The 13,473-nt window shown below is 35.0% G+C and overlaps 1 protein-coding gene across 4 annotated transcripts in view; it reads right to left on the bottom strand.

Annotated features, from left to right (window-relative positions):
• Positions 1-13,473, bottom strand: part of SENP7 (SUMO specific peptidase 7) — a 159,648-nt gene that overhangs the window by 79,151 nt on the left and 67,024 nt on the right. For 2 of the 4 annotated variants that reach the window (XM_065876082.1, XM_065876084.1), the window contains one exon: positions 8,241-8,438. The exons of the other annotated variants lie outside the window; for them this stretch is intronic. In XM_065876082.1, the coding sequence (XP_065732154.1) occupies positions 8,241-8,438 (198 nt within the window). The remainder of the gene's footprint in view (positions 1-8,240; positions 8,439-13,473) is intronic. 4 annotated transcript variants of the gene reach the window in all.

Raw genomic sequence — 13,473 nt, 5'->3', positions numbered from 1 at the left:
ACAATGATGCCCTCAAGGCAACTATCTGTCCTGAATTGACTGGCCCAGGCCAAATTATTGTGATTTTTTTACTTCACATTAGTGTATTTTTTAAGTTTCCTATCTCCTCTTTATCAGATGTCCCCCTTGACTGTTACCCATATGTCACTTGAAGCACTTTATTGACCTTTTGTGAGAGACAATACATAACACCTAGAAAGGGCCAGAGTACTTTTGTCTAAGTAAAAAAAATGTGAGCTTCCCTGTACTTTGTTACATCTGCTGTACTTCTCAGAGGTACTCTATTTTCACTACACAGAGGCACTGTGTTCTTTTCACTATGTTCCAGATAACGTAGAATTTCAACTCATAGAAGAACTTTAAAATAACTTAGCCTTCTCTTTATTTTAAACATGAAGAACTCAAAGCTCAGAAAAGTTAAATGGTTGCCCAAGTATAAACAACTCTTCCTGGAAGAAGGACCTGGGCCAATTGTCTTTTGGTTCTTTTAATTTTATCCCATTACACTGCATCCTCAATACTAACCTGCCACAGCATCAAGATAACTGAGCTTTTCTGTAGATACTTCAGGAAACTTTAAAAATATCCATTTCCAGCACAACCTCCACAAAAAAATGTACTGGGTTGATTAACCAGTATATGATCTAAAAACAAGGCTAGCAGTAAATATAACTCTCTGAACTCAGAGTTTGAGTGAAGGAAGAAAGCAAAGAAAGTTAGCCATTTAGTACAACCACTAACTGTGGGGAGAGGAGGACAGATATTTTTCTATCTCCCCTCATGATTTAAATCTCTAAGAATCCTATTTATTATTGTCTGCTTTGTATATTTGATGTCTGACAGAACCCTTCTTAAAATCCTCGAGTTGAAGTAGGAATGAAGACAATACAGGACCAGTAAGGAGTCTCAAGATTTCTTCTGTCTGACCTCACACTAGGAATTGCTGTGAAATAAATCACTAAAGAAAACTCAACTACAGTTCTCAATGCTTTAGGGAAAATGCAGAAATATTAGAAGAGAGAATTTTATTGGGTAAGAACTATTTTTTTCCAAATAGTTTGGCACAATTAAAATTTTACTTACTTTTAAGAGATGAGAGAATCTGATATACTAGTTGATAGCTCATTTTAAGAGCAGATGATACACTCTTTTTATGGTCCCCTATCATTACTGAATTCTAAAATGTGGCTCATAATGAAAATAATCCAAGAACCGTAGTGTTTATAAAGAGAAAATTTGGGGCACAGAGAAAGAAATACCAAAGAAATATCAGCTATAATTTAGTACCTCTGTTCAAATGCCTGACTATAGTATGTTTAAATGTGTTTTTAATGTTGAGTCCCTAAAAAAAAAAAAAGGCTGTCTTTCCAAATATGAGAGAAAGAGTCCATAGAAGATTAGTCCTATAAAAAGTACTGAAGAGAATAATCAACAACAAAAAATACAAATATCAGCAAGGAAAAGGAAAAATTGTAAAGATTAGAATTAGCTTCTGAATAATAAATGATCATTCTATTCTTTTATGGTTTGTTTTGCTGCTAGATTTTGAAGGAAGAAAAAGCAGAGCTATGAAAAAAGAATCTTAGAGGATAAATGAGAATTTTTAAGCTAAACAAATAGCTGAAAGTCTTTCCTAGAAGAGAAAAATGTCAAAATTCACCCAAAAACCACTTGAAAAGATTATATACCAAACTGCAGTAGAACCCGCATCTCTAAAGCACAAGAGCCCTAGAGGGCCTCTGAAGCTATCAGAAGGTTCAGGGAACTATCTCAGCATGTCTACCATGATACACCCTTCAATTAGAAAGCATTCTACTACTATCTGAACAAATGCCACAAGAAAAAATTTTTTTAAATAAGTAGAATATTTAAAGGTTAATAAATTAGACATCACATAAAATATGTAATAAAGTCCAATACCTACTTATTAAAAAATTAAAGGTCAGAAGAATGAAAAGCAGTATGGCACAGAGGTTAAGACCAAGGACTCTGGAGTCAAACATAAGGTTGGGTTCTGAATTCAGCACCTAGTAACTATATAACCTTAGATAAGTTACTTACCATAATTTATACCTCTTATCTTCGATCTCCTCATCTCAAAGATAGGGAGAATTATAATATCTACCTCAAAAAATTATAAAGATTAGATGAAATAACAGATGTAAAGCAGTTTAGCACAAGTCCTGGCACACAGTAAATATACAATAAATAGAAGCTCACTTTAATTTTCCTATTATTGAAGTCTTGCTCAAACTTATAAATTATCTTTTCAATTAGTGCTTGATTGTCATAATTCATCATGCTCTGCAATCTTAATGAAAATATTTTATTAGAAAAGTATATAGTTAAATAGTTAGCAATGCCTACAGTACACCTAGCTCTTCATAACACTAACCATAGCCCAAACATCTTTCATCAGCTATTCTCAACTTATGTAATTTGTGTACCTTGAAGAAACAGATAGCTCTGTATGAAAGCCTTCCAGAAAAGAAATCTACAAAGTAATAACTAAGTTCATAATACCTAAACTGTCTTTTGGTGTACAACTTATAAATTAGCACTGCCATGGAAATTCTAGGGCTAGCCAGCATTTCAAAAGATTCTGAATTTTCACAAGAAATATATAAAGGTGTAGACTTCATCTCTCATACTATCGCAATATATAAGGAAGGACGGAAAAATGTCATTTCACACAGTCCATCCAATTTTTTTCCCAAGTATGCAACTAGTATCAGTAAGTAAAACAGAATTTGTTTAACTTTACTTACTAATATTATGAAATCACACTTTAACATATAATATGTTAAACCAAAGGAGAAACAAATTTTGTAATGCAGTGAGATGAAACAGAAAGTATACCAGCCTGAGAAGTAATATCATTTATTGATTGTGTCTCTACATGGTTATTTTCTCTGGTTCTTAATTTTTTCAATCACAAATTGTGAGTTCCTCCCCCACATATTGGTAGCAAGGTAAATATAAGATTGAAATAATTTAATAAACGGGGAAAAACTTTGAAAAACTGATAAAAGCTAATAAGACATACTTGATGCTAAGAGCAAATTTTTAAAGAAATGGAACCTTTGTTGAAAGATAACAATTACATCTGGTAATAAAGCTATAAATAACAAGCAAAAAAATTACAATGCTAATTTAGTTTTTATTTTGTTGTAATTTAGATGAATGCTTTTCTAAAACTGTGCTATGTAACTTATTTTTTTCTTGATCAAAACATTTTCTTGGGCTTCCCTGGTGGCGCAGTGGTTGAGAGTCCGCCTGCCGATGCAGGGGACATGGGTTCATGCCCCGGTCCGGGAAGATCCCACATGCCACGGAGCGGCTAGGCCCGTGAGCCATGGCTGCTGAGCCTGCGCGTCCGGAGCCTGTGCTCCGCAACAGGAGAGGCCACAACAGTGAGAGGCCCGCGTACCGCAAAAAAAAAAAAAAAAACATTTTCTTTTTTTTTTTGTTAACAATGGTCATTTCTTTATTTAGGCTGCACCGGGTCTTTTTTAGGGTTCCTATAAATGTATTCTTATCCCAGATGATATAATTCAAAATATTACTTTCTAAATCAGTTTCTTAAGCTACAAAGAAAAAAAAAATTTAATTTTTGAATTACTTTCTTAAAGAGATCACAGATTTCCTAAGTTTGCTCTTTTCTTTTACTAAGCTATATTTTAAGTGAATATATTATCACTCAACTAAAACATTACTGGCTTAAAGAAGTCTTAAGGTTACAAGAATACCGGGGTGTCCAGAAAGTCTTACCACCACAATATCTGGAATATGTAATTTTCTAAAACTTCAAACATAAGCAAACTTAAGAAAAACATGAATAAATATAATTAAGCCATTTAGGGGAATTCCAAGAACCAGGAACTAACTTTTTTTTAACAGAATATAGTTACACTGTGTCAATATTTCTCTAATAATCTCTGGTGCCAATAGATGAAAACAGGAGAAGGATGCTTTACCGTCTCAAAAGTTTTGCACATGTCTCCCACTAGGCTCTTTCTTGCCTAATGTCCAAAGTTTATAAGGATCTGGAAATATTCTCCCAGGAAAATAGATATGAACCACATAAGGAGATAAAACCTACACTAAAATACGGTTTACTTGTTTTAAAAAATGTATGCATCCCACATACTGCTTATTTGATATTTCTAAAACTATTGACCCTTTTCTTCATTATTTAACAAGATTGATTGGTATCATGTGTTTTCTGTTTTTCTTCTCAACTTTATCCGGAAATTAAAAGGCTAAACTATCTTCATTAAAAGGCCACTTACTTAGATCACTACCTTTAGATCCTAGAACGCACATAAAATTTCTAAAAAATGCCACTTCTTTTCTGTACAGCTGAAACTAACACAACATTATAAATCAACTATACTCCAATATAAAATTTAAAAGTTTAAATTAAAAAATAAAAACAAGTAAATAAAATTTTTAAGAAGTAAAAAAATGACATTTATGGGAATGAATGAGTAATTTTGGTTTACTCAATATTTAAACTTTAAGTTAAAAACTAAAAATACGGCTTCCCTGGTGGCACAGTGGTTGAGAGTCTGCCTGCCGATGCAGGGGACATGGGTTCATGCCCCGGTCCGCGAAGTTCCCACATGCCGCGGAGCGGCTGGGCCCATGAGCCATGGCCGCTGAGCCTGCGCGTCCGGAGCCTGTGCTCCGCAACGGGAGAGGCCACAACAGTGAGAGGCCCGCGTACCGCAAAAAATAAATAAATTTTTCTCTCTTTCATCTTTCTGAAATAATGAAATCCTACCTAAGTAAAATGACAATAAGACAAACAGCATCATGTAAAAGTCTCAGTCTCCTAGTCTAGATAGCAAGCCCCACAAAGAAAACATCTAACTAAAGCTATACCCTAAACAGTTCTCCAATTTTCTTATTTGAACCTTGTGATACCTCTTCTCCTGATTGTCCCCAAAATTACAGAGCAGATAATTGGTTCTGATGGAGGAAAAGACATTTCAATCAAGGAGACTGAAGATGTAACTCTGCTGAGAAGCAATCTCTTTCTTATAGTCAGCAAACATGTATTGAGCGTTTAGTATGTGCCCAGTACTGTGCAAGGAAAAATAATAAAATGTAGGGTCCCTGCCCTCATGAAGCTTATTGTCAGGGAAGCAGAGAAACTAAAAATCACAGTATAGTGTGATGAGTGCTATGATACAGGAACAGGCTGCTTAGCAAGACAAAGAAAGGGATCAAATGCAGATGTGGCAGGTGGAATCAAAGAAGAAATGAGCTCAGTGTTAAATATAATGAGCTCAATATAAGTCAGTAAAGGGGAAAAGGAGAATTGTTCCCAAGAAAAGAGAAAAAGCATGAGCTCAGAGGAATAAAACAGCATTATACATTCAGTGAACTACCAGTAGTTTCCTAAATCTAAAGCACAGCATAAATATGGAAGAGTGGACATACACAAAGCTAGAGATAGTCAAAGGTGAAATCATCATGGACCTTGTATGCCAAGGTAAGGAATTTGAACTTTATCCTAAACTTTATGTGGAGCCACAGAAAGATGTTAAACTGGAGAGTGACAAGTAACATCTGCCTTTTAGAATGAATACTTCAGCAACAATACAGAGAAATAACCTAGAAGAAAAAGACTATGCTCAGGAAGCCCAATCAAATTACGATCCTAATAATAAAGGCACAAAGTTATCAGGGCCTGAACTGAGGCAGTGGCAATAAAGATGAAGAAAAGATCATTTCAAGACAGATTTAGGAGGTACAAATAACTAGACATGATAAATGATTGGATACAAAGGATAAGGAAAAAAGAGGAGCCAGGACAGTTTCCAAGTTCTAATTTGAAGAACTAAGTGTAAAGAGGAGTCATATATTCAGACAGGGAGGAGATACAGAGATAGGAACAAGTCTGAGAACAAAGACGATGCATCCACTTTGGAACAAGTTAAATTTAGGACACCTAGAGCTGAGGGAAAAAGTCTGGACTAACTAGTAGTTCATCCCAGTAAGTGAACAGAACAACACACACACAGTAAAAACCAAATTAGAATCTTATTGGGACTCTTCACATTATATTTAAATTTCATGGACACATAATCTAGCTGCTAACAACTTGTGAGAAAAACTATTCCAAGAGAATGAAACATTACACTTTTCCAATCATGCTGATCTAATTGAAAAAAGGACAGATATGGGATGAGGGGACAGATGTCACTTGGAAGAGAGCTAAAGCTTCTTTTCAAGAGAATCAAAGGGATTGGAAGGGTCATTCCTTTAGCCCCCTTTATTTAGATCTAGCAGCACAGTAAGGGAATAGCTCACCTGTACTAAGGAAGAAAAACACCGGACTCCAGGACAATGAGAGCAAACTGCTTCATAAATTACTGAAGCTAAGTTGTTTGACTCTAAGATTTTGGGTGCTTTAGAAAGTTAAATTTACATCAGATATGATCTAGTATGGAAATTCCTGTTACATAGCTTTTTATGTTTTTGCCTTTTTTAAAAGAAGTATCCTTGGTGAAAAGGGAACCCTCCTCTGCACTGTTGGTGGCAATGTAAATTGATACAACCACTATGGAGAACAGTATGGAGGTTCCTTAAAAAGCTAAAAATAGAACTACCATATGACGCAGCAATCCCACTACTGAGCATTTACCCTGAGAAAACCATAATTCAAAAAGACACGTGCACCCCAATGTTCACTGCAGCACTATTTACAATAGCCAGGACATGAAAGCAACCTAAATGTCCATCGATAGATGAATGGATAAAGAAGATTTGGCACATATATACAATGGAATATCACTCAGCCATAAAAAGAAATGAAGTTGAGTTATTTGTAGTGAGGTGGATGGACCTAGAGTCTGTCATACAGAGTGAAGTAAGTCAGAAAGAGAAAAACAAATACCATATGCTAATGCATATATATGGAGTCCAAAAATAAATGGTACTAATGAACCTAGTGTCAGGACAGGAATAAAGAAGTAGACATAGAGAATGGTCTTGAGGACACGGGGAAAGGGAAGGGTAAGCTGGGACGAAGTGAGAGAAGCATCAACATATACACACTACCAAATGTAAAATAGATAGCTAGTGTGAAGCAGCCACACAACACAGGGAGATCAGCTCGGTGCTTTGTGACCACCTAGAGGGGTGGGATAGGGAGGGTAGGAGGGAGACGCAAGAGGGAGGGCATATGGGGATCTATGTATGCATATGGCTGATTCACTTTGTTGTACAACAGAAACTAACACAGATTGTGAAGCAATTACACTCCAATAAAGATGTATTAAAAAAAAGTGTCCTTTTTAAAAATACAATTAATGCATAATACTATGTTCAGATGTTTTGACAGAGTTCTTTAATATTTAAAATAATTGTGCTGAAAGTTAACAGGTTTTCACTGGATCTTGGCTTAAAGCACTTACAAATCGTTATCAGATTACAGACCAAATAACCAAAGCACCATCTAGCTAATGACAGGATATTCTAATTGAAAGCAAAATACCTCCCCTAAAAAATACTCATTTAAGGGTTAAAACCGTAAGTGGAAATACATTAAAAATATTATTAATATGTTACAGATGACAAATTCCCAGAGCTAATTCCTAATTTTTAGCCCCAAACTTCATATATAATTCTTTTAAAAAATATAGAACAAAAACATGTTAGTTTTCAAAATTAAACCACATATTTATTATCAAAAATCTGGGAGTAATATTTCAAAATTATCTCCTTTTTAAAAAAAAATGCATGTAAAATACAAGGAAGCTCACAAAGTCAAAAGTAGTAAGGACCCAGGTTAAATAATATTTAAAAGGCATGTTAAAGATGCAGAAAATTAAAAAGATCTACATATAGACAGATATACATACCTGTTTTATTTTCTGCATCTTTAACACATCTTTCAAAAAATATTTAATCTAGGTCCTTACCCATCTATATATATCTAGTTCTTCATTTTATATCATATGTGAATCTCTAAAAATATGTACATGTGAATCAAATTATTAAGCTAAATGCACTAATACTTGTTTTTAAAAATAATTCTATGTCAATCTAATGAAATGAAGAATCATTAACTTTGTAAATTAAATTGTCAACTTTAAGATTTGAGGGAGTCACACCTGTATATGCAGATTTTCTTAAAGATCATTTCCAACAATCTTATTTTGAAGACTATTGGACTTAAATTATTTCAACTGCGGTAAGTTGAACAAAATCAATACTGAACAACATACCTTTCAGATAAATTAAGGCTTTGGTGAAGAGGTTCTAATTTTTGACATGTCTCTAGGCTGTCAACAGATGTCGAAGGCAATGAGTCTGATTGCACCTTGCTGGCATCACATAAATTAGCATCATTTTTAGGTAGGGTCTTTCTGAATTTTCGTCCTAAATCCGTCCATAGGACATTCGTCAACATAACTTTGAGTTGCCTGTTACACATATAAATAATTAATACATACAGTACTAAACATTATATAATACATGAATTCATCACAAATTATAACAAATGAAAACTTCCAGGAATTCTAAATTCAGTTCTTCAAGAAATTAACCAGAGTAGTAAATATCATAAGTAAAAAATATGCCTAATCATTCTCAAATATACATGAAAAACTAAAGCACATGTCACTTAAATTGGGACTTTCTTCAGAATTCTATCTAGTATACTACATCTGTGGTCACACACACGTACAGCTGTTGGATTGCTGGTAACTAATCTGTGCTTGGTCACACTACAAGTGGAACAACAACACACATCTGCACATCATGTCACAGAGGCAACCGCTTTCTGCACTAAAAATGTATTTTTGTTTTAGTATTTGATTTGGAAAACATAATTAAAACTAAGGATAACAGTACAATATCTACAATCTTAACCCTACATAGTCTTAAGATACATTTAATTTTACCTTATTTCTAAAAATATGTCAACTTAAAAAACTTACTGTACCTACACCAATTTCAAAAGTAAAACTGATAAATCCAAACACTTCCAGCTCTGCCTCATTACATTTTGCCCATTACTCATTCAACATATCTATGTGCTGATAATACCTGAAGAACTGTGTTCAGTTCTAGAACCATGAAATATAGTTTCTTCAGGACTGTGAACAGGCTACCAAGTAGATGTGAGACAATGTCAAATGAGGAATGGCTGGAAGAATTGGAAATGTGTGATCACAAGAGTGTCTATTCTATTCCCTAGTACCAGTTTTAGGCACTGTTTGTTTAACAAATGTTAATAATATTAAGAAACAGAAAGCAAAATGTTCATGTATTTTTAATACAAAACAGAGCTCAAAGAAATCACTTGTTTGCCACAGCCACTTGGGGCTGTATCTTCAGATCATCTGGAAGAAGCGGGATAGAAGTCTTCAGAGGAACCTCTATAGAACGCACTGAAACTCCAAATACTTTAAGTTTATAGATTTTAGAATTATCATTAAAGAATAAAGAGATGAGTGAAATTTCTATGAATGAATAATAATTCATTCTTCGTTCAACAAATACTTACCAAATACCTTCTAGCAAAACAACTGTACTAGTAGAATCTGGAGATTCAGCAACAAACGAAAGAGTTACAGTTCCTGCCTTCATGGAGCTTACATTCCAAAGAAGAATTACCCGATTAGTTATTTAATTACAGCTGTGATGAGCAATATGAACAGAAAATACAGGTGCTGCATTTCTTCTGAACCAGATCAGGGAAGGTTTTACTGAGAATATGACATTTATGCTGAAACTGTCCAAAGGAAACAAGTGGAAAATGGAGAGTGGTTCAAAAAGGAGGACAAAATGTAAATGCTCCGACAAGAGTAAAGCTTGTTCAAGGAAATTAAAGGACTTACCTGGCTCAAGTGCTTAGAGTGAAGAGGAAATTTGTATAAGATAAGGATGGGCAGTTAGGCAGGACCCTGTGGACTATACTGAGGATTTGAAACTCTAATGTCAACAACAATATCAATCCCCTAGTTTTAACAAAAGAATCATGAGACCAGAGCTGTATTTTTAAAAGATAACTTTGACCTTTTATGAATAATAAAGAAAACACCAAGAGAAAAGGGTAATAATGAATTTAGAGAGGAAATGGTGCTTAGGGATAGTTTAGTGGAATGGTGGGAGCAGAAATGGGAAAGAAGAAAAAGGACACAGACACAGCAAATGTAGGCAGCTGACAAACAGCTACGAAAGGGGGATATAGGACAAGAGCTGAAGATAAATGTGAGATGCAAGAAAGGTCTTCTTAGTTAGTTATTGGTTGGTTAGTTAGCTTAAGATAGAAAATATCTGTGTAAGTTTCAGTGCTTATGGGAAGAGGTCAACAGACTAGGAGAGGTTGAAGATACAGGAGACAGTATAATTAACTTTATAATTAAGTTTCTTAAGAAGTAGCATAAAAAGAGCTAATATTTACTGAACATGCACCATATACCAGGAAGCATGTTAAGACCTCTACAATGATTTACACTTCATTTAATCCTCACAACTACTCTGTGAAGTATAATGGTAATTATTCTTCTGCAACTGAGAAGACCAAGAATAGAATGATTAATAACTAAGTCCGTAGTAATATGAGTGAGTGGTGAGAGCGGGATCCAGAGCCACACACTCTCAACTCTGTTGCCAGCACTCTTAACTGCTCCACTGTGCTGGTTTATGGGGGGAGAAGAACCCCTCTTCCTTCTTCCAAAAACCAAGATCATTTTTTCAAAGTGATACAAAAGGTAAAAGAACACAGGCTTGAGGAGAGAAAAGGTTTCAAATCATCACTGTGGAGAGGGGGAACACAAGCTGACAGTAGGATTATCTTGAAGTTGAGGAATTCAGTAGGGTTAATAACCACAAATTTATAATGGCATAAACATACTGTGTTTTGTGATTTTTTTTCCCATCACTGCTCAGCCACCTTGGTGTCAGCACAATGCAAACAAATAATTAGGTTCACAAATGATTATTAATTACGAAGGAAAAAGGCACCTTTATAACTAAAAATCTGGTAGCTACCACCTTAACCAAGTGATCAAATGTAAGGCCACCAACAGTGGGACAAGCAGACACTACGTATCCCCTGATATAATGCAATAAGCAAATGACATCAGCTATGAAGTACTTTTGCAAAAAATGTAACATGAACCTAATTATGAGGACAAACACAATTATAAAAATCTAGAATGTAGGACATTCTACAAGACAACTGGCCTGAACTCTTCAAAAAATCAATGTCATGGTTTAGGGGGTCGGGGGGAGGCAGGGGCTATTCTAAGATTAAGAGACTAATGAGACATAACCAAAAAATAAAATGCATGAACCTCAATTTGATCCTAGATTTTTTTAACAAAAGACATTTTGGGGGACATTTAGAGAATTCTGATTCTAGACTTTATATTACATGATAATATGAAATTATTATAAATTTTCTTCATAATGTATTGTGGTTATCATGTAAAAGAATTTTCTTGTTCTTAAGAAGTGCAGGCTAAAGTATTCAGAGGTGAAGTGCCTGACATCTGTGACTTACTTTCAAATGGTTCTGCGAAAAAAAATGTGTACATGAATATGCATATGTGATATGCACTTACATACATGTATGAAAAGAGACTGAGAGAAGGCAAATGTGGGAAAACGTTAACAACATCTTGCGTGTTTGTTATACTCTTAACAAAATAATCCCGCCTGGTCCTGTACCAAAAAAATATGAAATGGGAAAAAAGCTATGCATGAAGATATTCATCACAGTATTATTTATAAAAGCAACAAAATGAAAGCAAATTTAAATTCCCAGCAATAGGGACTTCCCTGGTGGTCCAGCAGTAAACAATCTGCCTTCCAATGCACGAGACACAGGTTCAATCCCTGGTCGGGGAACTAAGATCCCACATTCCGCATGGCAACTAAGCCCTCGCACTGCAACTACTGAGCCCACACACCTCAACTAGAGAGAGGGGAAAAATAAAACCGCATGCTACAATGCACACATGCCATAACTAGAGAGAAGGCTGTGCACCACCAACGAAAGATCCCACATGCCGCAACAAAGATCCCATGTGCCACAACAAAGACCCGACACAACCAAAAATTTAAAAATTTTTTAAATTAAAAACATAAAAATTCCCAGCAATAGCAGAATGGTTAAGTAAACAATGATAAAGCCACTTAATGGAATGTTACTTATTAGTCTCTTAAAATCTTCTACTTTAAATTTTAAGAGTGACTTGCTGTGTTTTTTTCTTTCAACTTGTCCTTATTTCTCTTTTCTATACTAAGCAAGTACTATACTATTTACATAAAGAGAAATGTCAACCAATTAATTTTGTAAAGAATGGTAAACATCTTTACCCAGTCAAAAACTATCCAAAAACTATCTATTGATTAGTGAAAAATAATTATTTTTACATTAAGGACTACTCTTTTATAGGTTTTACAACTGTACAACTTAAAATGATCAAATGAAAATACTTCTAAAATCTTAAGGATATATAAGGTATACTTTTCGTCTGAGAAAACTACTATTAGTAATTTGCTAAATTATTTGGGAAAATATCCCAGTGGTAATTTTAATAATTTTAAATATGAAAATATCCAATGTTGGAAAATGCCATTTTTCTATTCACCCAAACCAAATAAGAATCACCACTGGTGATTTTACTGGTAATTCTAATAGTTGGCTCTAAGTGAAAAAGACAATTTGGATTCTCTGTGAAAATACTTATTTCATGTTCATAAATTTGCTTTACTGTAATTTGATTGACTAATAATATCCTAAGGCAGAAGTCATCAATCTTTTCCCCCCAAATTAAAGGTAAAATTTTTAAAATTTCTATATATTTAAATATATTTGAACACTTCACAAGAAAGACATATGAATAGCGAATATGCACATAAAAAGGTGCTCAATATCATTAACCTCATCTTTCCAGTCTTTAAAAAAGTTTGTCTTTTCAAAAAAGGGGAGGGCTTCCCTGGTGGCGCAGTGGTTGAGAGTCCGCCTGCCGATGCAGGGGACCCGGGTTCATGCCCCGGTCCGGGAGGATCCCATATGCCGCGGAGCGGCTGGGCCGGTGAGCCATGGGCACTGAACCTGCACGTCCGGAGCCTGTGCTCCGCGACGGGAGAGGCCACAACAGTGAGAGGCCCGCGTACCGCAAAAAAAAAAAAAAAAAAGGGGAAAGGACAGCAAAATATTTCAACAGACACTTTAGAGAAGATACAAAAGAACAAGAAGCACATGAAAAGATGCTCAACATCATCATTCATCAAGGAAATGCAATTAAAACCACAATAAGATATCACTACACATACATTAAAAGGGATGATGACAGAGATTGACCATACAAGTGCTGGCAGAGGGTGGAGGAAGTAAAACTCTTCTGCACTGCTGATGGGAATGTAAAGTGGCACAATTGCTTTTGGAAAACATTTGGCAGTTGCTTAACAAAGTTGAAAATGTACTTTTAATGACCCAGC

This window comes from Phocoena phocoena, chromosome 4 (assembly GCF_963924675.1).
Source record: "Phocoena phocoena chromosome 4, mPhoPho1.1, whole genome shotgun sequence".
NCBI lineage: Eukaryota > Metazoa > Chordata > Mammalia > Artiodactyla > Phocoenidae > Phocoena > Phocoena phocoena.
Note: the sequence above shows the minus strand (reverse complement) of the source record. Positions and strands in the feature narration are given on the sequence as shown.